We start from the raw sequence: 24232 nt of genomic DNA, 5'->3' as shown, positions 1-24232 counted from the left end.
CCTCGCTTGTTGTTTACTCTGAGTGATGTCAGTTTCATGACATCACTCATAAATGTGATCTGTTCAGTCAGCTGTGCTGTGTTTAACTTCTGCCTGCTGTGATTATCTTCGTGCATCATCAGTGACTCACTGTGAGGAATGTAATTCGATGAGAATGTGCGGACAGGTGGGATAAAAGCTGCAGATAGGTCTGACCTGCAGAAACTGCCCATTCAGGAAATCACTTTTTGGCACCCAGTCGGGCTCAGAGAATGGTGGTCGTGCTCACTCAGAGGAATAATGACAAATACCACAGACTTCCAAAATAAAAGTCCTACTGTACATCAAATGCACCCAAATAGATTACTGGATTGTAACTGAGACAGTCATGTGTTCTACACCTGAATGGTCTCCATGGGTTTGATCACTTTGTTGTTCTAGCCTTCCCAGTGCATTTCAGATCCAGTTTAAAAATCTATTATTTGTTTCTCAGAGCGTCGATGGTTTGGCACCGCCTTACCGTTTGAAACCCTTCAGTTCTACCACAGCACTGAGGCACTGCTGCTCCTGGAGATTCAGAGATCCAGGTTTGAAAGCAGAGGCGATGGAGCCTTCTCAGGGGTGGCTGCTAAACTTAGCTTTTCACATTAGAGCTGCCCGAACTCTAAGTCACTATAAACAAAAAACAACTGCTCTCAGGTCTGTTAGAGCCGCACACCCCGGCTTTTATTATGCAGCCACAGTCTTTAATCGTTGTAATTTGTCTGTATTCACTGTTGATTTAGTGATTGTTTTATACAGTGTACATTTGGTATAAGTTGCAATGCAACATGCAATAAAACTAACCTTTGACTTTAGAGTAAGGCTGTCAGCGAGGGTCTGCTGCAGAAACACTTCAGTACTAAAAGCAGGTTAATCAGTAACTTTCAGGACATAACGAGCTCTCCAGCCGGAGCAGGTGAATCATGTGAAACGCTGCAGCTGGTCTGAACGTTTCTCAGGACTCTGATCTGCAGCAGAGCCAGAGTGAGGCCGGATGCAGTAAAGCACTTCCTAACAGGGATGAAAACATCCACACATTCCTGATGTTGGATTATTTTTATTTCCACACATGAAAAATGAGGTCAGCTCATCATCATCATCATCACCACATCGGTCGGTCGTTGTGTTCAATAAAAAGACAAATGTGCACATTAAAGGAATATTCTGCATGTTAATAAAGAATCTGAAACTACATTTCCCATGATGCACAGAACAGCCGACTAACCCTGCAGATAGAATCTGAGGGGGCGGAGCTTCAGAGTCTGTTTTTACAGCGCCGGAGGATCTGCTGGACCAGCACGGCCCAGCCCGGGTTCAGGGTCAGCGCGGCTGTCCCAGCAGGCCAGCTTTAGCCGCCAGAGCCTCGTTCTGCTGGATGTGATACTCCTGGAAACGCATGGAGATCCTCTGAGTCATCTTCAGATACTTCTGCAGGCACGACTCGGAGCAGCTCGACTGAAACACAAACAGCTGTGAGGATTTTATCCAGATGTTCCTTCACTCACATGTTTCCGTCATCCAATCATCTTTTTTTACCTCCTCGGGCTTCACGTCTCTCGTGGTGAAGTCTCGGACGCAGTCCATGAAGCAGTTCTCCGTCACCTTGTTGTACGTCCCCAGAAACTCCTTAAACTGAACACAGGAAACAGACACGGCTCAGAAAACGGCTGCAGAGCAGCAATTCAGCAAAAAAATCTGAGAGACGACCGAGAAGGATCCGAGGTTCAGGTCTGGGAAGAAATTTCCTCAAACAGGTTTTAACCTCCGTCCTCTCGCTGCTTCAGGCACGCTCAGTTTTAGAAATAAAAAAATATGATTCAACTACAGGTGGAGCTCATAAGTAGAACCGTTCTGGTATTAGATTTACGTGTGTGCTGGAGAGCTGCTCCTTTTGTTCACTAAAGCACATTTGTGAAGGAATAAAAAACGTCTACTGCTCTGAAAAACTAAATGTTCAGCGAAGTGCAGCACAGAGGCTCCCGTTCATAAAACAGTATTACAAAGAATAGTGTATTTGTCATAAATAAGCCCTTCAATATTCTTTTTCAAAAACTTTTAACCATTTTGTTTTTTTTATTTTCTTCTTTTTTCATTTCCTGAAGTTTCACCTTTTTCCATTCGTTTACCTCCTTTTTTACCAACTTGCTTTTCATTTCAGATATTCATTTCTTAACTATAATTATTCATAATGCCACATAATATTTTCTTGTTTTACTTGATTTATTTTTATTTAATTTATTTTCATTTATAAATGGTAAATGGCCTGTATTTGTATAGCGCTTTACACTACATTCAGTCATCCATCCATTCACACACTGGTGATAGCAAGCTACATTGTAGCCACAGCTGCACTGGGCGCACTGACAGAGGTGAAATGAAGAAATACTTTATGATCTTTGAAGTTACTTTTATCATACTTTCTAATTTACGTGCTTAATTTTTTACTTTGAAAACATTTCATGATCCTATCTCTCAATTATACGGTTTCATTTATTTATTATCTATGTGCATTGCTTTTAGCTACTCTTTAAAGGAATTTTTCATTTCTAAATTAAAACTAATTACTTTCTTGTCCGCTCGTGTATTGGTCCCAATAAGCTGGCACAGTTTTCTGGCATTAACAGTATTTGAGTTTGTTTTGATTGATTCTGTTTTTATCTATTTATTTTACCTACGGGTCTGTCGCTCTCTCCTTTTTTGTCCCTCACAGGCCTCCTTGCTGTATATCTGTGAAGGTTCTCAGTCATCCAGGTCATCGTAGTCTAAGGAGCTTGGAAAGAAAAGCGTCTGGACTTCTTTAGGTTGCTTGAAGACATTTCACCGCTCATTCGAGAAGCTAACCCAGAACTGAAGAAGCTTCTCGGACGAGAAGTCCAGACGCTTTTCTTTCCAAGCTCCTTAGACTCCTTGTGTATAGTTCAGTGCGGGCTTTCTATGGACCCTGGAGGCCACAGTAACCGGACTTTGTGCCTCTGAATTCTGAGCCTCTTTTCTCAGAGTCGACATGAAAACTCTTGGGGTCACTTACCTGTTTGATCTGGTCGGACTCGGACACCTGGACCGCCATGATTCGGACTCTGTGGGAGGGGAAACAGGGCGACAATTAGCAGTAATGCTAACACACCAGACTCCATTCATAAATCCTACATTTAACTCTCTTCGCGGTCCGCCTCTTTTAAAGCTCCTCCGGCGCTCACGTGTTATTCTTTCAATGTGACCTTACAGGTGTACCGTTCAGCTTAGGTTGGGTGGTTTAGTAACGCTTCAGATAGCAGAGGTTACCCGGGATTTAGTGACATGATGAACAAACCTACCTAATAAAACAGCACGTTTAAACGGACTGCTGCTGCTAACGGCTAGCCCGGTTAGCGCCGTGTCCCCGCCCTCTGATGAGGGTCCCTCTGTTCTCCTGGGGATGTTCTTCTTTAGCCTCCCGAGCAGCAGCGCTCAGTTTCTCTTTACAACAGCAGGAGGACAGTTTTTATTCCACCTGAGCTCCGAGCTGCCTGAGGGGAACCTCCGAGTGACGGACTGAAGGACGCATGCGCACAGAGCAGCAGATTCTCTCTGATATTTTTGCGACTTTTCATGTAAATTAAAAAGAAAAAACACATGAGGCTTACATTAAGCTTAATAATCAGCTATTAATTAATACTTTTATTAAACTCAAAACACGAATAAAAATGTACATTTGAGAGAAAAATGTCACGAATGTTCAGGTCAGAAACCGAAACTTACCGGACAGCAACAAACGTTCTGCGACTGGTGTTCCGACCTTCAAATATAATCGCATTAAAATAAATCTAAACTTCATCAGTAAGTCCTTCTATAAAGGCAAACCATCTTCAATCATAATTTCTCCTGAACCAGTCCAACTTTACAGGGTCGTTTCAAACACATTTCAGAAAACACAGAGTTCTCGCGAGCAGTAAAATGCACTCTGACAAAGAAGCTGTTTTCACAACTGAAGCTTCCAGAACGAGTGAGACAAGTGTTTCAAGTATTTATGAATGATGTCTCAAACTCATGGCACATTCAAAAGTCATTCAAATACATAAAAATCAAAGATCAAGATTCCATTGTTATGTGAAGAGACCTCTGTTTCTTTTGGTTTATTTATATTGTTACTTTATTATTTGATTTTATTTAAGTTCATTCATTATGTTTGTATTTGTTATTTAATTGAGTTAATATTAGTTTGAATACATTTTTTCTGTCATTTTCGCACTCATTGATTTTTCTATGATAGAGGTGTACTGTCCAGTTTTCGGCTAATAAATAAAGTTTTAATTTGCTGTGTTTACTTTGTTTCTCAATGCCGTTTGTTCTTCTTCGTGTTTTGATTTTGAAGCGGAGTTTTTTCAGCATCCTGTCTGGAGCGGAAGCCGGAAGTTCGGTTGTTTGTTGTCAGCAACAGTTGCTGTGTTTGAACATTTTCTTTTTTCTGTCGTACTTTCTGTAGGGTTTTTTCCTGGCGTCTCGTTGGGGTGTAAATTATTTTAACTCTCTCCCCGCCCCCCCGCGACGCTGACCGCCGCCTTCCTCCGACCTTTACCCGGCCAGCGGCGGGTTTTAGAGCCGGAGCGGGAAGTCTGGACGAAGTTAGCTTCCATGCTAACAGTGCAGCTTTAAATCAGCTTTATTAACACTGTAGGTAAACAGCGTCATGTCTGCTCCGGCTGCGCTCAGTCCGGATCAGTCCTCCTGCAGCTCGGACACCGGGGACGTTTTAACCCGCTCCACACGAGTCCTCCACCCGGACCGGACCGGTCCCGGAGGCAGACTGGGACCCGGATCCGTCCAGATAACCGTCCGAAAACTGCGGGACTTTCGTCCTCCTCCTCTGACCGAACTGAAACAGAATAAGCAGCGGCGGCGGAGTCCCAGACAGAACCCGGATATCGCTGCTCCACATCGGTCAGCAGCGTACTTAAAGCCCCGTAAGATCTCCGGAGGGGGAGACGGAAAACTCGCTGAGGCGATGGACACAGGTGGGGGGTAATATAATACCTGGCAGGTGTGTTCATTATTTTAAAACGTGCCCAGACTGAAGGTGTGTCCGTGCATCAGGGTGTGGGGGAGTTTGTGAGGGTCACGGAAGAAATCCAGAAACTTTGGATAAAGTCACAGCTGCTCACGTGACTCACAGCTGCGTGGAGCTGTGGCGTTTAGTTCAGGCTGAGGTTTAAAAGCCAGCAGCACAGAGAAACACTGAGGTAGGAGTAGGGCTGGTTCACTAAAACTAGCTGTGTCGGCACATTTCAGTTCACTAAAGTAAAAATTATTAGTCGTAGTCTTTTAAATAACAATAAAAACTCAAACTGAAATGAACGTGGAAAATAAAATAGGATAAAAATATAGTGTAAATATTTGTTGGTTTGAAATAATTCTGTAACATCGTGACTGACGAGGTTTTAATGGACATATTTGAGGCTGAGGGTCGCTGTTCAGTGTCATAGATCGTGCCTGTGACACACACCCTCTATACAGCAATACAGACTAAAGGTCACAATAACGTTCAAAAACAAAACTCTAATAACTCTGCTACACCTAAAGCCATTAAACCAGACGGTCCTTTAAAAGCAGTGAAGATCGCATTTCAGCCAACAATCAGCAGCCTCGCGTTACAGATCCTCCTGAGCTCTCACAGATACGTCTCTAGACGTTAGACAGAATTTCTTCACACACGATCGTAAAAAGATCAAAATTCATATTTTTTGTATTTTAGTTTGACTCGGTGTGAGAGTGAGCCTCCGAGACTCACCTCTCACCATAATCATTCAATTCAATCTGAGTTGTAAAAGTTTCTGTGTTTATCTTTAATCATCACAATACTGACTCCACCTCTGCTTGCATCATCAGGTGACGACGTCCTGACGTCACGGTTTGCGTCTGGGGGTCGAGGAGTCGTGCTGGCGGCTTTGAAGCAGCGGTGAGTGAAACGTGTTTCCTCAGACTTTTTTTTTTTAAAACTTTATTTAACAAACAATGAGTATACAACATACGAACAGATGAAGTATACAAAACAACAGAACATGAACACAAAAAGCCAGGGGTAAAAGAAAAAGGTAACAATTATAAGAATACACGCAAAAATTCACATATATTGTTTTGAGAGCCTTTTTGTTGGTGGAGTCTGATATTGATTGTATGTACATTTCCACATCCTTAAAAAAATGACAGAAATATGGTGTTTTGTTAGTAAACTTACATTTATGGATAAAAATTTAGCTAAAAGTATTAACAAATTTATCATAAAAAAACATTTATCATACTTCTTGGGGAACTTAAAGAAACAAAATAAAACATTTTCCCATCGTAAAGAAAACTCCCTTAAAATATGGACAATAACAAACCTGCTAAATTCCTTCCAGAATCTCTGTGTATGAGAACAGTGCCAAAAAGATGTGTCACAGTTTCTGGATGATCCCCACAGAAAGTACAATTAGTATTTATGTCCCTTTTAAATTTTACCATGTAGTGACTGGCTGGATAACATTTATGTAGAGTTTTAAATGAGACTTCTTTTACCTTATTTACAATCAAATATTTATGGGGGATCATCCAGACTGTCTTCCACTTGATATCTGGAACATATCGGTTCCAATAAGATATTATATATGGGAGAGAGACGATATCTTCTTGGAATAAACTACGTATTCTCTTATTGCTGTTACCAAGTTCCTGTGAAAAGCAGATTTTTCCTATTGGTGACTCAGCTGGACCAGGGAGAGTGACTGAGGTGGATATTGAGCTGTCAGTGTTTTTATATAACATTAAAGTCCCTGAGGGTACGGCACCAAGCACCACTGAGAATTCCTGAACACTGATTGGAAAATTATATAGTGCAATAAAGTCGTTGTAAGTAAGTAGTACTCACTCTTTGTTAACCAGCTGAGCCACCAATAGGATCCCATTTTGGACCCAAGTTTCCAGGAACAGTGATTTATTTTTAAATAAAATATCTCTGTTGTTCCAGATAAGGTATTAGTGAGGTGAGAAGTTGTGTTTATAAATGAGGGTCCACGCTAAGAGGACCTGTTTATGGAAGGATGAAAGTTTTACAGGGAGTTTGTGTTTCCTCAGACTTGCTACTGGTTGCTCATAAAAACACGTCTCATCTTATCTGTGATGCTCAGCTCTCACAGCGCCCCCCGCAGGAGGGAGGTCAGAGTTCACTTCTTGGACCAGATGCCGCTCCACTCTGTGGGAAACCTCCCGGACGCCTCTGCTCTGAGCTCCCGGGATGCAGCGAAGGATGCTGGGGTCCAGATGGAGACGCCACTGTCCTCTGGTGACCTGGGAGATGCCAGTAGCACAGCCGCCGCCGCTGCCACTGCAGCTTTGGCAGCTGCTGCTCCTCTCTTCAAGGTGAGTACAGCTGATAGATCAATAATCTGATACACATGTTTATTTCTGCTTTTTCCACATGTGAGTCTCTGGGACTGACTCACTGCTGCCTCTGCTGGACATCAGAGGAACTGCAGCTAATGTTTAGCACCTCTGTTTGTTTGTTTACAGGCTCAGTCTGATATGGAGGCTCGAGTGGCTCAGCTGGCTGAAGGCATCCAGAAGCTGCTGCAAGCTGACAGGTAAACCGTGTGCACCTGTCGTCTCGTTATGCTGAAAACAATAAGAGAAAAATAATTCTGTGACATTATGTGACATCACTGTGACATCACCGTGTCATCAGGGAGGGTGGGGACAGAGGGCGGAGCATGAGCCAGCAGACACTGCAGCACCTGGAGATGCTGCAGTGCCAGCAGGTGCAGCTGCAGGTGAGTACAGGAACACCTTTAATGATGTCACCGTGCTGAACAATAGCAGCAGGGCGTGTCAGACGTGTTATCCAATCAAAGAAAATGTAAAACCTGGGAATTGTAGGAATAAAGATGCGACGCCTCCTGCGTCTCTTTCTAAACTTTCATTGGCACTTCTCTCCTCCAATCAGAGCCAGCTGCTGGAATCAGCCCTCAGGATAGCGAGCGGCCATGCTTCAGACCCGCCGATGCACCTGCAGGTCACACACCTGGATGCTGCAGGTAAGCACACAGTTTGTGTTGGTCAGCATGAGGTGCGTCCTGTGAGTCCTGACATCAGCTCAGTGGGTCAGCCTGGAGCTTACACACATCGGTACAGGGGAGGTCACAGGAAGGTGGAGTTTGCAGTGTGCGACCAATCAGAAACATGGACAGGTGTACCAACAGCAGAGCAGGTGCATGTTTGTGCCACACATGACATTTTGAATTATTTAGCAAACAATAGATTATAAATATCAACCTGTTTGTCTGCCTGATAAACACCTGAAACATAATTATTTCAAAAACGCTGTAAAAAATAAAATAATTTTCTTTTTTCATCCAGTAACTGAAAAATCTTCCAATATTTTTTTCATTTTATGGCTGATTAAAAACACATTGTTTGGACTTAAAGTGCAGAAATACAGAGATGTTTTTTTGAGCTAAATGATAAAAATGTTATGTTATGAGGAAGGTGAACCAGCAGGTGGCAGCAGTGTGTGTGTGTGTGTCGCTACTGCAGGCAATGGAGACAGTTGTCATGGTAACCAGAGTGTTTGTAGCAGCATGACTATTTTTAGCTTCAATGCTGAATTCAGATCGTGTGTGTGTGTGTGTGTGTGCGCACATCTGTCGAGGCAAATATCGCAGAATTCATGTCTTAAATTCTGAAATATGTTTCCAACATCTTCATGAGATCCACCTGGAAAATCCTTGTACACCTTTCCAGGCTTTCCAGGCCTGGAAAACATTGAAACTTCGTGGATGATTAACCTCTGTCTCTGCTTTGTCTTCTTCTTCACTGCAGCAGCAAACAGCCTCGGCGCCCCGCCACCGAGCTCCTTGCCAAACGTAGCTGTCCCTCCTGCCCCAGTTACCATGGAAACGCATCGCCTTGACCAATGGGCAGATCAAACCAGGTGAAGGGGGGAGGGGGGGGATGTTTCTGTGGGTTTGACGGAGGCGGTTTTGTTAAACAGAGACTGAGAGACACAGACAGGCTCAGGGTTCAGGTGCACTCCTGACACACCTGGAAAAGCTTGAACCTGCTTATTAAACAGCCACCAATCAACACGCTCAGAAGACTCTTGGTTTTTGGTTGTTCTCATTTATGTGACGCGTTCAGTGATCACACATGGAGATCTGAAGGGATGTCGTCATAAAAATGTCTTTAGGCTGAGAAAGCTCCTCAGAGTGTCCTGAATGATCCTAAACTAGTTTGGATGGGTCTGTTTTGGTCACTCCGTGGTGAGAATTCCCAGCGCTAACGCCGTTCACCCCTGGGTTCTCTGGGTTCAGGCCTGAAACCGAGACATCACGTGGCTCTCGTCTCACAGCCAGCTTCAGATCTTCACGCAGGACCCCGTGAAAGCATCCGTTTCTCGTTTCCTTCATGCGGACTTTTCGGGAATTTTAATTCTTTCTTCAGGAAGCTTCAGACCAAGTTTCCCACGATTACTTTGCTGCACAAATGTTCTCACAGACCTCAACAAACACTGAAAATGCCTCAGCAGCAGGGCCAGCACTAAAACAAATCTTTATTACGTTTTTCGTGTGTTTATTTAAGAAAGAAAGATAAAGATGTTTGATTATCCGCACAGATCCACGTGAACCGAATAATCAGCTGAAGCTGAAAATTGAGGCAAATCAAATCCTGTAAGTCACAAACTGACTCCAGGCTGGATTCAAATGTGCACAGAACTGGTTTGACTGCTGGGCTCTACACGGGCTTTCTCCTGGTTTAAAGAAGCCTTCAGAGGTGTCGCCACACATGACCATCAGTGATCTGCATGTGGTCACCGTTTGGTCTGAGTCAATTAAACCCACCGATGAAAAAACAAGTCAGTGATTTTCCTGCGGTGGAAGAGCAGAGTGAAGCCCTCGTGTGTTTTAGAGACAAAGGTTAGATTAGTTCCTGTGCAGTGATGCTTCAGCTAAAGCGATGAAAGGTCACGTGAGAGCATGTGGAGGTGCTGATTGGTCTGCTCAGTCAGTCGGAGTGCTGTGTGAAGACTGGAGCAGGTGGAGACATAAAGGAGCCCGGGAGCGTCTGAACGCTGCAGCAGGTCTGCGTCGCTACATTTGCATAATCATTCATAGTGTGTGTGTGTGTGTGTGGGGGGGGGGGGTGCTACAGTTGATCCTGTATCCTGCAGCTTCTCCTCGCACGTTTCCATGGCAACGCCAGCAGTATCCATGAGAGGCACGCAGATGCTTTTGTGTGTTTATGGAGATGGCACTAAGCCAAAGCCGCCACCCACTGCTGATAACTGAGAAACCGCAATATTCCCAGAATGCACCAGTGTGGTGCATATTTTCATAACTCACCTGTGTAAACTCTGTCAAGGCAAGGTTGCATATCAGGGGCGTGGCCTCTTTGACTGACAGGTGGATGGTGGGTGTAGCTGCTAGCTCGTGCTTACTGGACTGTGGACGTGTTTGTGTTGCTGTGAGGTTTCTGTACGAACAGACGTCTTTTATTGTTATGAATGAGCAGCTACCTGTGACTGTGACAGTCCCTCTGTGAGTTACAGGCTGTGAGGGAACCCCATCCTGTTTGTGCACACTCTGCTTGAAACTAGTGTCGTTTTTATTTTTCCGCCTGTTTGATGAACTGCGTGCGGACAGCTGCACAGAGACTCATTACTCAGTGATGTGATTGCTGTCTGCAGCAGAGCTGAAGCTGCTGTGTGGAGAATCGGGATATTTTCCACAGTCAGACAGACTCTGAGCACCGAGAGGCTCGGGTCAGAGAGCTGCCCATCACGTCACACTGACCGGCTAATATCATGTCTGACTGCACGGCGCCTCGATCAGGAGACACGAGGGGAAGGAAAGAGGCAAACAAACCTCCTATTGGTCAGTTCTTTGTTTTAGTCTAAAGAGATTTCCAGTATACCACAGTGATCCTTTGCTGATTACCGTAGTATACTGCATGTGTTACACATCACAAGACTCAGTTTTGCTTATCGTTTCTTTCTTTAACTGTGCTGCACAGCTGCACTGAGGGTTCAAACAAGAGCATAAATTAACTTTGCTGAGCTCTGAAGACAGAAACCAAAGAAACATCAGAGCAGCGAGGGCGATCGAGGCTCAGTGCATACTGAGAGAGAGAGGAGGGGTGGGTTGGAGCAGAGAGGTAAAACCTGCCTAGCAACACGGATGCCTCTGCAGCCCAAACCCCCAGGGTCCACCTTTAATATTCCACCTTAAACTGCTGTCAGGTGATGAAACACCTATGCTGTTGTTTCCTCTAAGGGGGGGGGGGGGGGGGGGGGGGGGGGTTGATTTCCGAGTTTCTTCTCATGGGGGGCACAGCAGACCCCACCTTCAAAAGCCAGAGACTGGTAAAAGGAGCAGCAGTTATTTAAAGAAACGAGCCGTGATACTTTTATGATGACTCGTGAACAGCCCCACAAACTACAGACAAAAATATGATGGGGGGGGGCCCTCCCGCTGTGTGCCCCCTCCGGACCCGTGTGTGCTGGGGTCAGACCCGCTCCACCAGCAGCTGGAGTGCTGCAGGTGGAGCGGGGCTTCTTCTTCACCTGGATGTGACAAATACAGGATGAAGAGGAGGAGGGGGTGACACAGATGAGGGAAGAACGAGGGGCAACAAGTGGGATCATGGAGGGGGAGGGACGGTGACGTCAGCTACTCCACCAGGTGGCATTGTGTGAGAGGGGGTAACAATCCGAATTCCTCCGCTTCCCCGGGAGTGATGCATGCAGGGAAAAAAAAGGCAGAGCTCCCTCCTCCTCCTCCATCTCTGCAGCAGCACACGGAGCTACAGCAGCAGGAGGAAGAGGAGGAACAATAAGCTCAGAGGAGGCTCCGCTGTCCGGCGGCGTGTCGCAGTTTTAGCGGGAGCTGGTGAAGCGGCTGCCCGGAAGAGGAGGCAGGGGGCCGGCAGAGGGAACATGTCCTCCCCGCAGGTGTCCCGTCGGCAGTCGTGCTACCTGTGCGACCTGCCGCGCATGCCTTGGGCCATGATCTGGGACTTCACGGAGCCCGTGTGCCGCGGATGCGTCAACTATGAGGGTGCGGACCGGATCGAGTTCGTCATCGAGACTGCCCGCCACCTGAAGCGCGCTCACGGCTTCCAGGAGGCCCGCGGCGCTGCGGGAGCGCCCCCGCAGCAGCAGCCCGGGGCGACGAAGAGCCAGGCGGCCATACTAAGCGGCAAAGAGCCGCCGAGCCACCACCACCACCACCCGGCGGATGGTGCAGCCAAGCCCCAGCATCCCGGGACGGACCGCTACTCGCTGGGACGCTTCGACTACGGCGGCAGGCCGCCCACCGGGCTCGGAGGACCGAACGGCTTCAAGGACGACGGCCCGCCGGAGCTGAACCGCCAGAGCCCGAACTCCCGCGGCAGGACCCCCGCCGGACCACCGTCCGCCGCCGTGCCACCCAGCCTGCTGCCGCAGGCGGGCCGGGCCGAGCCCGGGGCGAAGCGGCCCGCCTCGGTTTCCGCCGCCGACCCGGACCGGGAGCTGAAGGAGAAGCAGCGCAACGCGGAGGTGCTGGCAGAGTTGAGCGACAGCCTGCGGAGCCGCCAGGAGGAGTGGGCGGGGCGGCCGAAGGCCGTGCGCGACACGCTGCTTGCGCTCACCGGAAGCACGCCCTTCGACGTCCGCTTCAAGAAGGACCACGCGCTGTTGGGCCGCGTGTTCGCTTTCGACGCCGCGTCGAAGCCCGGCGCGGAGCATGAGCTGAAGCTGTTCATCGAGTACCCGAGCGGCTCCGGGACGGTGTTCTCCAGCGCCTCGGGGGTGGCCAAGCAGATGTACCAGGACTGCATGAAGGACTTCGGGCGCGGGCTGTCGTCCGGCTTTAAGTACTTGGAGTACGAGAAGAAGCAGGGCTCCGGGGACTGGCGGCTGCTCGGGGACCTGCTGCCGGAGCCGCTGCGCTTCTTTCGGGAGCCGCTGTCCGTAGAGCTGCTACCGCAGCCGCACGCCGACGGCGGCTTCCCGCTGCCGCCAGGACGGGCGGGGGGCTCCCGGCCCGGGCTGAGGAAGAGGAAGGCCTCCCCGGAGCCGGACTCTGCGGACGAGCAGCAGCGGCAGCAGTGGCTCGGGGGCCCGGGCGAGGCCCTCAAGACCCCCCCGGAATCCGCCGCCGCCCCCCCGCAGAACGGACAGTCCCCCATGGCCGCGCTCATGTCAGTGGCGGACGCGCTCGGTAACGCGCACTCGCCCGGCAAGGACAGAGACTCCAGGCACGCGGCCGGCAGCCCGGCGTCCCCGGCCTCAGCCTCCGGCCAAAGGCGCCTCTCCTCCCGCAACGGGGACCTCGGGCTGTCCGCGCAGGACCAGGTGCACGCGCAGAGCGTGCCCGACTCCCCCGTGGCCAACAGCGGACCGCTGTGTTGCACCATCTGCCACGAGCGCCTGGAGGACACCCACTTCGTGCAGTGTCCCTCCGTCCCCGGACACAAGTTCTGCTTCCCCTGCTCCCGGGAGAGCATCAAGGCCCAGGGGGCTTCCGGGGAGGTGTACTGCCCCAGTGGGGACAAGTGCCCGCTGGTGGGCTCCAACGTGCCCTGGGCATTTATGCAGGGGGAGATTTCCACCATCCTGGCTGGAGATGTGAAGGTAAAGAAGGAGAGGGACCCGTGAGGAGGCGCTGGAGCCTCAAGCCCAGACTTTGTTTTTTATGTTCCCTGGATCACAGTCGAGGTTCTTCAGCCTGCCCCCCACAGAGATTCTCTCTAAGCTAAACTCAGTCAAATATTCAAACCATGAAGAGCAGCAAACTGTTTCAGTCGTGTAGAGTCTGGACTGGTGATCGTGTGAAAGCTTTTCACCTTCCTCTGTCATCGTGTCTGTTTTTGATGTGATGGAGGTCAAAGGTTGAGTTTCAACCTGGCGTCAGTAAAATAAACGAGTGTTACTGATCCAAAGCAGCGCTGACACTCAGTTTATATGTCGAGCTGCCTCCAGCTCCGTGTGTGTGTGTGTGTGTGTGTGCAGTAAGATCATGCATGCTATAGTTTCTGTCCAACACTCACAGTCTTCTTTACTGTGAGGCTTAAAATAACCTCAATATTCTGTTAAACGGAGTTCATGTTATTACAGGTGGCTCCTGTAGCGTAGTGTGTGTGTGTGTGTGTCATTACACCCATGAGTCCAAATGTGTGACCACGGCGCCGGACCGTCAGCCCGTTTCTGCATCTGTAAAGAAAACCTGATAAAAACACGTTGAAGGCTTGAAACAGATTATTGTGATGCAGTTTAATAAACAGCAGGCTCTTATTTTGAAACAAAGAAATATGTTAAAATTTATAAGAAAAATGTAATCGTCCAAATTATCCAACAAACTCCGATGTATGACATCAGAGTGATCTTTGGTTCGTCTGGCGTTGAAACTTGTGCGTTTACTTTGTGAATGAGTGGTTTGTGTTTTGTCTGTTGTTCAGGACGATGTGCTCACAGACTGAAGCAGTTTGACTGAAACATGAAACATTACTGACGTTAGTCTGTGCCTGTGTGGATCCAGGTGTCGCTCATGTTCGTCTGGCGTTTGATTAACAGACACAGTTTGTGTCCTCGGTCCGAGTCGCCGTCACACTTCTCACAGTGAAGCTCACATCAGTTATGTTTGTTTTAAACGGTCGTAAATTCTTCCTGTTTGATAAACAAACCCGTTGACGACCGGGTGGAGAAACGTGTGGAGGGTAGGCGGCGCTCACGTTCAGCGTTTATTACCTTTGACTCTTTGTAATTATGTAAGCGCTGTATAAATCCAATCCATCATTATTATTATTATTATTATTAACGTCGTGGACATCATCCAGCTCGTGATCTCAGAAGGACATCAGGCTGTGACTGTTGTGAAGCAAAGGTTCGGGCGATGAGACCGGCGGGGAGTTTCAGGGCGTCTTTGTGCACGTTCCCACTGCAGGAAGCGGCCGGTAGGACGCCGTTTCAGGAGCGCTCGCTTTCAGTCCGTCGCTCCACGGTCCCACTCTGTGGGGCTCTTCATGAAGGGTTATTCCAGAAATGCAGCTGAAGCTGTGGAGCGCGCTCACAGCAGGTCCATACTGTGTCAGGTGTCCTCGCTGTGAGCGTGCACACACACTCGAGCTCACGGAGCCTTTAAGTTATGGCTCGTGGTTTTGGTGCCTTTAACGAGGCGTCGCACAAAGATCAGCTCGGTAACGTTCTCGGCGGTAGACCGTCACTCCTGTGGCACGTCGGCACAAGCGGGGCTGTTTGCTCATGAGCGTAAGATGATTGGACAATAACTGGCTGTGTACAGACTTGAACTTTAACCTCAGGCTTGTTGGACGTGCGGATGAAACGGGCGTCATGCAGCTGCAGCATCAGTTCACCTCCTCTAACCCAACATGGCTGAGAGGAGGCGCGGCCGCGTTCGCTCGTGACTGATCTCTGCAGCAGCTTTGAGACGAGTACAGACTCGCTGCAGCCGCGAGCCGTCACCGCTCAGCTGTGCGCGTTCGCTGCTCCTCACAACTCGCTTATAGAAACTTTCTGGGCTTTAAAAAACAAACGTCATAGTTGGATTCGTCCAGTGAATAAATGTTATGTTTCTGTTGCACCTGGATCCACAAAGCAAACGCAAAGATGGAGGTCAGACTGATGAATTCTTCATTTTCAGTCAAGTTAAAACAAGTTAATCCAGAGTGTTTCTGCTGTGGACAAACTGGGTCCAGTGGTTTGAAGTGAACCAACCAAAAAGGCCTCGACTGTAGCCCCGACAGTCACCTCGAGGAACACGTCTGCTGCTCGTTTGCTGGTTTTCTTCTGTTTGGACTGGACAGGAAGTGAGACCCGTGAACACGCTAGCTCTCTGACGGCTGTCGGAGAGACTAAACAGGAAGTTTCTTCTGCCCGGAAAGCCAACGGAGTATAATTATGCTGACGTTTCACTGCAGATGTAAACGAATAAATCAGCATAAAAACAGACGAGCAGGACGTGGAGTCATGTTTGAACGACCCTTGTGTTTCGTTTCTACCGTGTGTCATGATCTAAATGTAAAACAGAAAAAAACCTTTTGTACTTGAGACCTGTGTCAGATGTTTCGGGACATCAAAGAGGAAACCGTCGCCGTGCACACGCCGTCTTCCCTCCATCCAGGCTCCAGCCGAGTTTGGAGCAGACAGCTCAACTTATAAATATTCTACATGTGGATGTTTTAGAAAACGTGTTTAACAAAGAAACGAGCGTGTTGTGTTGTCGTGGAGATGAAGGCGTGGTCAGTGCCGTGGTGTTTAGGAGGTTCAGTGTGAGGCAGCCGGTAGTCACTAACACATGCTCCATTCTTACATTAGAAAGTCGTGTCTGTGAAGAAAACAACAAAAAAAGCAATTTTTCTTATTTTTATAGAAATAATTTCTTCATATTTTCATTTTGAATTGGACGTTTTGTTTCCTTTCTGATATATTTTGGTACTGCAATAAGAAGCCCCTCCTCTCTGTTCCTGCCTCACATTAAGGTTCAGCTGGTTTTGTGTTTCTGTTCAGATAAAAATGAAACTAACACATTTGATCTTGTAACGTGCCTTGAAGCTGAGTCGGTTGTAATAAATTCCTTTTCTGTCAAACGTGACGTTTCTTTAATGCGACACTCGACTTTATTTTGAAATTCTGGTGCTGGAATCACTCACGTCCTGTGGCTAAAGGCTTCTTTCAGTAGAACCTGAGTCAGGCTGTGATGGAGCGGCTCACCTGTTTTTCCAGAAGTCCAGCTAAAGTAGGAACACTGGAGCGTCTCACTTATTGATCTTTACGTCTCCAGGATGTTTGGATCAAATCCGGGCCTCTCAGGGAAAACAGCCACATTTCCACCGTTCGCTGTGGAGCTTAAACGCAGCACAGGTATTTTCTGAATTTGTCAGCTCCTGAAATCCTGCACTCAGCGTCTCCACACGGACGCTTTTATGTTCTTATAATTCCAACATTTGTATTTGACAAAGATGCAGATTTGATCGACTTGAAGCCGAGAGCGAAACTTTCTCTGCTGCCTCTGGGTTGATGAAGAAACTCCAAATGTTGACTTTACATTCACCTGAACTGTGACCTTTCCTTCGTCACCAAACGTGATCAGTATTTTAATGAAAGCCCGAGGAACTCGTCCATTTTCGGGCCGTATTGGACTGTTTGGTGGGCCAGATGTGGCCCCCGAGCCACATGTTGGAGTCACAATGTTAGAAATGATCATGTGAGGAGCTGAGCGGCACCAGAGTGTAACCAGCAGACACACAGATCAGCGTGGTTAGCATTCACACAGCGAGCTGCTGCACTGAGCCAAGGGCACCTTAGCCATCACTGTCCACACACACAGACACACACACAGACACACACACACCAGGGGTGTTGTTGTTGTTCAAAGAGAAAATCTGCAATGCAGCAAGAAACTACAAGTACAGCGAGTACTGCTGTTGGTACTGCAGTAATGGTAGTACCGGTACTGCATCAGGAGTTAACGAGACAGCAAAGACTCTGATTAAAGACACGGCGTCGTATTAAGATCCAGAAACTGCATCTGCTCAGTTCACCTCTGCTGCGCTCTGATTGGCCGCGCAGCGTCTGACAGAGTGTTTTTGTGCAGCTGCAGCAGCGGCTCAGACAAAGACACCACGCTGCAGGTGTGGATTCACCGCGAGCTGCTCTCAAACCTGCAGCTCGTTTCTCGCGCTCTGAGAGCGGCCTTACACGATCCTAACGGCGAGTCGGGACATCCACAACATCAGCGGCTGCTCTGAATGTTTTCACATTCTGTGGCAGATCGCGGCGTGTGGGGACGACACGGTTGCCCAGAGCTCGAGGGTGTCGCGCTCGCTGTTCTGATCACAGAAGAGGCAGCCTCTCTGCGAGCTGTCTGACTCAACCTTTGTGTTTGCAGCCATAAGTAACATTTTATTCTTATCCTATTGACAAAGTTCACTTGCAGTTGGAGAAAGGTCATAAATTGCACTAACAGGTGAATGTGGTGGTTTCATGGATGTCTGGGGATCCCTGAGCTCATTGTTAGAAGCCTCATGTTTATCCTGAACCACAGAAACATGACAGCATCCGCTCAAAAACTGTGAAAAGTCTGAATGAAGTCTGGCACAGTGCGGTGAAGAACGCCAGCTTGGATCAGTCTCCATGTTCAGACACAGTTGAGTTAGGCGGAGTGGGCGGAGCCTCCGTCAGTGAGTCGGCGCTCTCGTGGGCTGAACGTGCAGAGCTAAATAAAGACACGGAGTCGCAGCGAGGTTTGATTCATCTGTCTGCACAGTCGGCTCTCTCCCCCTCCTCTTCGTTCGCTGTAGCCGTGGAGGATGCTGCTGTTGCCATGGTTACCAGCTTCACGTTTAAAGACATAATTTATTCAGGAATGTGCAGAGATGTGCTGCAGTGATCGGCCGCTCTTTAAACACCGACAGAATCATCAATAACTTCACATTTGTGCCGATAAACAAGCCCCCCCCCCCGCGTGTCACAGCGTTGACTCCATTTAAGACGATGATGTCAGCACTCTGTTTTTCGTCCATCTGCACTCCCCGCTGCCCCCCCAACCACACAAACACACCTATGACTGTTTGTGGCGGCGACCCTCCCCCACTCGCTCAGAAGCCTCCGTCTCGCTGTGTTTTTATGTCACCTGATTGGTCCACTTCAGCTCGTGCTGCAGATTTCATGCAAACCTGATTTAGCTCCACACCTACAGCGGCTCCATCTGGATCCGTGTTAGGGGTCCGGAGGCTAAAACGCTTGATGTGGGCCAGATGTCAGGTATGTCATGATACCTGAACCACATCTGGCCCACCTGACATTTTCCACCCGCTGTGTGTCCACTTCATGTACTTAGGTTCAGTCAGCATTCAGCTGTGTGTGGCAGGTCCACATTTAGTCCCTTTTTGTCCCACGTTGGTCCACATTTAACCATGATGGATTTTGTCTGAGGTAGTTCAGCAGTTAAGGTCTGCCTGCTGAGACTCACCCACACACAGAGACTCTCTTTAACATGTTTAAGTGTTGTACCCAGACCCCTCCACACATGTGGCTCCACATCTGTCCTGGTTAGCCCGTTTGGGTCCACCTGTGCTCAGCATTAATCATCGAATGAATGCGGTCCACGAGGGCCTGCATGGGTCGGTTTAGCTCGTGTGTCGAACACGCGGCGCGCTCGCAGCGCTGAAGGGAAGCACAAGGACAAAGAAAGGGTGAAGCACAAAGACGCGGCATTAATATTCATCCGCAGCCGTTACTACGGCGCTCATGAATTATTGCTGGCATGTAAAGGTCTACAGAGAGGAGGAAGGGGAGGCCCGGGCCCCCTCCCCCGCCCGTTTCCTCCATCAGCATCTCTGCTCGCTGTCACCATGAGAAACCACTGGGGTGTTGCCTAGCAACAGCAGCAGCAGACAGCCCGCAGCAGCTGTTTGTGATAGTTTCTGAGCGATTAAATGACAGAGGGCGAGTTGACAGCGGCGCCCATTTTATCCCCACCCACCGCCACATTTCCAGCTTCAGCGAGCGTCACGACTTTAGCTGAGGGCGTTTGGACCGTCTGAGATGAAGGTCAGACCAGGGGCGACTCTAGGATCAGAGCTTTGGGGGTGCTGAGCACCCAGAGAGCTGCCCAGCCAGGCAGGATAAACTTTACTCGTCACGATGAGACGTCTTCCCCGTCTCTGTCAGTCCTGCATCCTTAAATGTCTCCAGTTGTCCCGAGTTGTCTCTGACTGTCTCCTTGGTGCATTTAAACCCCTGCATCCTCCCTGTCCTCGTCGTCTGTGTCTTCATCTCTGTTATCAGTCATCATAATTTTACCATCTCTGTGCAAGTCTGCAAATTTCTTTATTAAATCATAAGATTCTTAAATTCATCAAGTCTCTCTGTGCCTGGGTCCTCGTCACAAAACATGACGTCACTGTTTTGTGCATTTTAACAATTTAATCCCACATTTGTGAAGGAAAAGAAAAACACTTTTTTAAAGTCTGTAACAAAACCATCAAATCTGATAAAGATTATTTAAATGCTGCAGAAGAAAAATGGATCGGAATAAAGAAATACATATTCTAACCTTAATTACTGGAGAATAATGAATGATGCTCACAGTGAGTAAAAAGTAAACTGAGTGCAGTTTATGGACAGAGATTCACTTTTGATGTGTGTGTTTAATATAATACAGATACATAAAAAACACTCCAAAAATAGAATCTGTAATCGGAAGGTCGCCGGTTTGTTCCCCGGGCTCTGTCCTGGTCGTTGTGTCCTTGGGCAACACACTTCACCTACCACCTACTGGTGATGGTCAGAGGGGCCGATGGCGCGATATGGCAGCCTCGCTTCTGTCAGTCTGCCCCAGGGCAGCTGTGGCTACAACTGTAGCTGCTCCACCAGTGTGTGAATGTGAGAGTGAATGAATAGTAGAACTGTAAAGCGTTTTATAAATGCAATCCATTATTATTATTAGTGAATAGATTGTATTCAATTAGATAAAAAATTACATTAATATGAAAAACAAATATTATTAAGATCACTAATAAAAAGTCCTCTCTCAGTGTCCTTTCAACCAAAAGGCAAATAACCAAACCACACAAACATCTAATAAAAGATAAACATTGAAACACGGATCATTTGATTTTACACTTTTACCTGAATGTGGCTCCTGGGTTTAATATCGGCACATGTGACAAAATAACCAACTTCTCTCATTCAAACAGGTCAGTGGTAACAGCAGCAGGCTCCAGACAGTTTAAAGTTTTAGATTTTAAACAGGCTGCATAAATTTCAATGGGAGCAACAGGACGGTCAAATGATGTTACTACAGAGCAGGACGGACTGTAGGGCAGCAAACACCGTCGGGAAACACGTTTCCAACCCTGCAGGTTACCTGGTGTAATGTTTTCAGCTAAAAAGAAACATGGTCTGACTCCTAACTAACTATATGAAGAGTAACTGAAGGTTAAATGCAGCTAACATGTTTTAAATCAGGCACTAACACCTCCACTCCGCTGCGTCTCAGCCACCATCGCTCTGGCAGCAACAGCGCTACAGCCAGAGCAGGGGAGAGGCGAGCTGGGGGTGCTATGATTCATTTTTGGGGCTCACCTGCGAGCCTCGGGGGGCGTTCCTCTCCGAGCTCGCATCACTGCGTACATCCTCCTCAGTCTGTATGTTTTAGTTTTGATATTCTGAAACCATTTTGTCCTGCTGTGAGGTTTTCACTTTGTAGTTTGTACCTGCAGCAGCCGTAAAACGCCACAAACTCCCCACGATGTGAAGGCGCCAACGCATCAATGTCCTCGCTGCATGAGTCACACTGTCGTGTCCTCAGAGTGACTCCAGACGCTGCAGACGGCCCACTGTGTGTGTGTGTGTGTGTGTGTGTGTGTGTGTGTGTGTCTGTGTGTGTGTGTGTGTCTGCGTGTGTGTGTGTCTGTGTGTGTGTGTGTGTGTCTGTGTGTCTGTGTGTGTGTGTGTGTCTGCGTGTGTGTGTGTCTGTGTGTGTGTCTGTGTGTCTGTGTCTGTGTCTGCGTGTGTGTGTGTCTGTGTCTGTGTGTGTGTGTGTGTGTGTGTCTGTGTCTGCGTGTGTGTGTGTGTGTGTGTCTGCGTGTGTGTGTGTCTGTGTGTGTGTGAGTGCTTTAGACTCAGCTGAAGACTGTGACACTAATTGCGTGTTGTGTGTTTGATCTCATTAATTTGAATCAGTGTAACGTTCAGTGTCAGTAGTTTTCTTCAGCGCTGTCGCATCATTTATTTGTTTACTTCTGTTTAATGGTTCTGATCTTGGTTTCCTGTCGGTCCTCCGTGCTGCTGTGTGATCGCAGGGTGGGTAGCTTTCTCGCCCCCTGGTGGATGGCTGTAGGGTACATCATAAGTCCCGCCCCCTTCACGCGAGAACGCGGTTAAGAGTGTAAGCGTTGGTGATCGGGAGCAGCCTGAAGGGCGGGGCTCAGCTCAGAGTGTCGCCTTCATTCCACCAACCTGTCAGGTTTTTCTACACGTACAGTTTGAAGGAGTAAAGTGAAAGCACAGACTGGGGGTCACACGGGGTTTTGGTCCGTTGTTTGGAGGGTTTTTATTTCATAGCCGTATGTGCTGCGTCACGGTTTTTAACTGGCAGAAGGAGATTTCACATCACTCCGATTTTGGCGTCTCTACACTGACTTCCAGTTGGATTCAGGATCCGTTTTAAAGTCCTTTTATTGGTTTTTAAGTCTCTACATGGTCTGGCACCTGTTTATTTGTCTGACTTGTTGAAGCCCCACGTCCCCACCCGTTCCCTGCGGTCAGCTGAGCAGTTGCTGCTTTCGGTCCCAAAGTCCCGGCTGAAACGTAGAGGGGACCGAGCGTCCTCTGTTGCAGCGCCGATGCTTTGGAATAACCTTCCTCTCCATGTTAGACAGGCTGCATCAGTGCTCGTTTTTAAGTCCTTATTAAAAACCTATTTTTACTCCCTGGCTTTTAACTCTGGGGGTAACTGACATCTTATTACTATGTGCATATTTGTATTGTACAGCACTTTGGTCTACCAGGTGTGTTTTTAAAGTGCTATATAAATAAATGATGATGATGATGATGTGAGTCAGATTGTGTGACGCTGCGTGGAGCAGAGCGCTGGATCGTTACTTTCACTTCTTGAGTAGCGACAGTGTTGTTGAGTGTTTAGTCAGATAAGACACTCAAAAACTAACAGATATTAATATTATAGCGTTACACTGGTCATTTACTCAGGCTGATCTAGGAAGTTAAATCTGTTCTCTTTGCATGTTTTTAATGCTTCAGACACGCTCACATGCCTGAAAGGTCTCAGCTCCAGTCTTTAGCCAATCACAGCTGGGAGGCAGCGAGGAGAGCCAATGACGTGCTGCAGGAGATGAAGCGTCTGAAGACTGAGATGAAGATGCTGCTGACGGTCAGTGTACGATTCAGCTCAGCTCGAGTTAACGAGAGTCTGTAACACTGAAGCCTGACACACACTCTGTCCCCCAGCAGCCAGAAGACCCTCTGAAAACCAGCAGGCCTGCACCGAAGCACCAGCAATCCCAGCAAACCCAGTCCCAGTCCCAGCAAACCCAGTCCCAACAAACCCAGTCCCAGTCCCAGCAAACCCAGTCCCAACAAACCCAGTCCCAGCAAACCCAGTCCCAGCAAACCCAGTCCCAGTCCCAACAAACCCAGTCCCAACAAACCCAGTCCCAGTCCCAACAAACCCAGTCCCAGTCCCAACGAACCACCTCAAATGAAAATCGCTCGAGGTCCCAATCTTCCCACCTCCAACAAAACGTATCCCATGAAAACAGTTTACAGTCCCAGCAAAACCAGTCCAGACTACCGCAGCCCAATAAAAGCACTGATGAAGAACATAACCTGTGGTCCCAGCAGTCCCAGTCTGTGCTGGTCCAGAGGAGGTCCGCGGTCCCGTCCCTGCTGGAGGAGGCGGGTCAGGTTCTCCGTCAGGTTCGAAAGCAGAAGAAGGTTCTGGAGGAGAACGTGGAGGCTCTGCTCAGAGCGCGGACCGGAGAGGTGCTGCACTGCCAGCTGGAGGCGCTAGCTGCTAACAGGTAGCTCATGGTAGTGTTGACTTCAGGTGTGCTAACACAGGACAGGTGTAAACACTTAGGATGGTTTCTCTGACCGGCAGAGGCCACAGCGAGGAGGTGCGCATCAAGAAGACAGTGGACGCCTGGATCAGCAGGTTAAGCAGAGACATCCAGGTGAGCAGCAGGCCGGGAACACCTTCATCTTTCTCTTTGTCTGCTTCTTCTTCTTCTAAACTTCACTTCTAGAACTCCAATGTGGCGCCATCTGTTCTCTCGCTGGTACGACAGCACAAACGCTTCTTCTTCTTTGAACTTTTCTTCTTCTGCTCCTCCCCCGGAGCTCAGAGAAAGAGCAGAAGAAGTAAAACGGCGACTGACCCTTCTCTGCCTTGCCATCAGGCTGAGATGTCCTCAGCGAACATCAGCAACCATCACTCAGCTGTGGACGCTGATAGCTCCGCCCACTCAGGGAAGGAGAGGCCAGTGGGCGCGCTCAGAGGGACAGGAAGTGTGAGGACAGCGAGGAGAGGAAGCAGAGGGCAGAGAGCCGGAATCAGAGCGGTGAGGCTGGATTCTTCTGGAAGCCATTGATTCGTTTCTCATCAATAACAAACAAGCGATCACTGATTGGTTATGTGTTTACGCACCCGCAGGGGGTGGAGCCTAACCGAGGCACAGGTGGAGC

The 24232-nt window shown here is 48.3% G+C and overlaps 3 protein-coding genes across 10 annotated transcripts in view; 2 read left to right on the top strand and 1 right to left on the bottom strand.

Moving 5' to 3' along the window:
- Positions 1-1062: 1062 nt before the first annotated feature.
- Positions 1063-3966, bottom strand: timm9 (translocase of inner mitochondrial membrane 9 homolog). 2 transcript variants are annotated; one of them, XM_085144387.1, is made up of 5 exons: positions 3760-3966; positions 3336-3603; positions 3050-3098; positions 1558-1653; positions 1063-1476 (listed from the first exon to the last, which is right to left on the bottom strand). In XM_085144387.1, exons 3-5 carry the CDS (start codon positions 3086-3088, stop codon positions 1342-1344), a joined length of 270 nt encoding a protein of 89 aa, XP_085000513.1. In that variant the 5' UTR covers positions 3089-3098; positions 3336-3603; positions 3760-3966; the 3' UTR covers positions 1063-1341. The 2 variants fall into 2 exon arrangements, with proteins under 2 accessions (XP_085000513.1, XP_085000512.1); XM_085144386.1 differs by lacking the exons at positions 3336-3603; positions 3760-3966 and having other exon boundaries at positions 3050-3321.
- A 229-nt stretch (positions 3967-4195) lies between these two features.
- Positions 4196-24232, top strand: part of kiaa0586 (KIAA0586 ortholog) — a 31914-nt gene continuing 11877 nt past the window's right edge. Inside the window, exons 1-12 of one of the 7 annotated variants that reach the window (XM_085144364.1) lie at positions 4196-5012; positions 5884-5953; positions 7161-7392; positions 7543-7613; positions 7715-7799; positions 7973-8063; positions 8848-8959; positions 22790-22919; positions 22997-23568; positions 23649-23721; positions 23893-24108; positions 24201-24232. The exon at positions 24201-24232 is cut by the window's right edge and continues 176 nt beyond it. In XM_085144364.1, the coding sequence (XP_085000490.1) occupies positions 4688-5012; positions 5884-5953; positions 7161-7392; positions 7543-7613; positions 7715-7799; positions 7973-8063; positions 8848-8959; positions 22790-22919; positions 22997-23568; positions 23649-23721; positions 23893-24108; positions 24201-24232 (2009 nt within the window). In that variant the 5' untranslated portion in view covers positions 4196-4687. The remainder of the gene's footprint in view (positions 5013-5883; positions 5954-7160; positions 7393-7542; positions 7614-7714; positions 7800-7972; positions 8064-8847; positions 8960-22789; positions 22920-22996; positions 23569-23648; positions 23722-23892; positions 24109-24200) is intronic. The other 6 variants (XM_085144361.1, XM_085144360.1, XM_085144358.1 and 3 more) reach the window with 6 other exon arrangements.
- irf2bpl (interferon regulatory factor 2 binding protein-like) lies at positions 11310-18094 on the top strand. Its single transcript, XM_085144373.1, has 2 exons — positions 11310-14220; positions 14252-18094. The coding sequence occupies exon 1, from the start codon at positions 11765-11767 to the stop codon at positions 13661-13663; it is 1899 nt and encodes a 632-aa protein (XP_085000499.1). The 5' UTR covers positions 11310-11764; the 3' UTR covers positions 13664-14220; positions 14252-18094.

Source organism: Neolamprologus multifasciatus, chromosome 19 (genome assembly GCF_963576455.1).
Source record: "Neolamprologus multifasciatus chromosome 19, fNeoMul1.2, whole genome shotgun sequence".
Taxonomy (NCBI): domain Eukaryota; kingdom Metazoa; phylum Chordata; class Actinopteri; order Cichliformes; family Cichlidae; genus Neolamprologus; species Neolamprologus multifasciatus.
The sequence above is the reverse complement of the archived record's forward strand: the minus strand, read 5'-3'. Positions and strand labels throughout refer to the sequence as shown.

Excerpts from the sequence above, each read along its gene's own strand:
- timm9 (XM_085144387.1), bottom strand. The coding sequence starts at position 3,088 with ATGGCGGTCCAGGTGTCCGAGTCCGACCAGATCAAACAG. Across the intron at positions 1,654-3,049 it reads AGTCCGACCAGATCAAACAG|TTTAAGGAGTTTCTGGGGAC; the intron begins GTAAGTGACCCC and ends TCCTGTGTTCAG. Across the intron at positions 1,477-1,557 it reads GAGACGTGAAGCCCGAGGAG|TCGAGCTGCTCCGAGTCGTG; the intron begins GTAAAAAAAGAT and ends TTTGTGTTTCAG.
- irf2bpl (XM_085144373.1), top strand. The coding sequence starts at position 11,765 with ATGCAGGGAAAAAAAAGGCAGAGCTCCCTCCTCCTCCTCCATCTCTGC.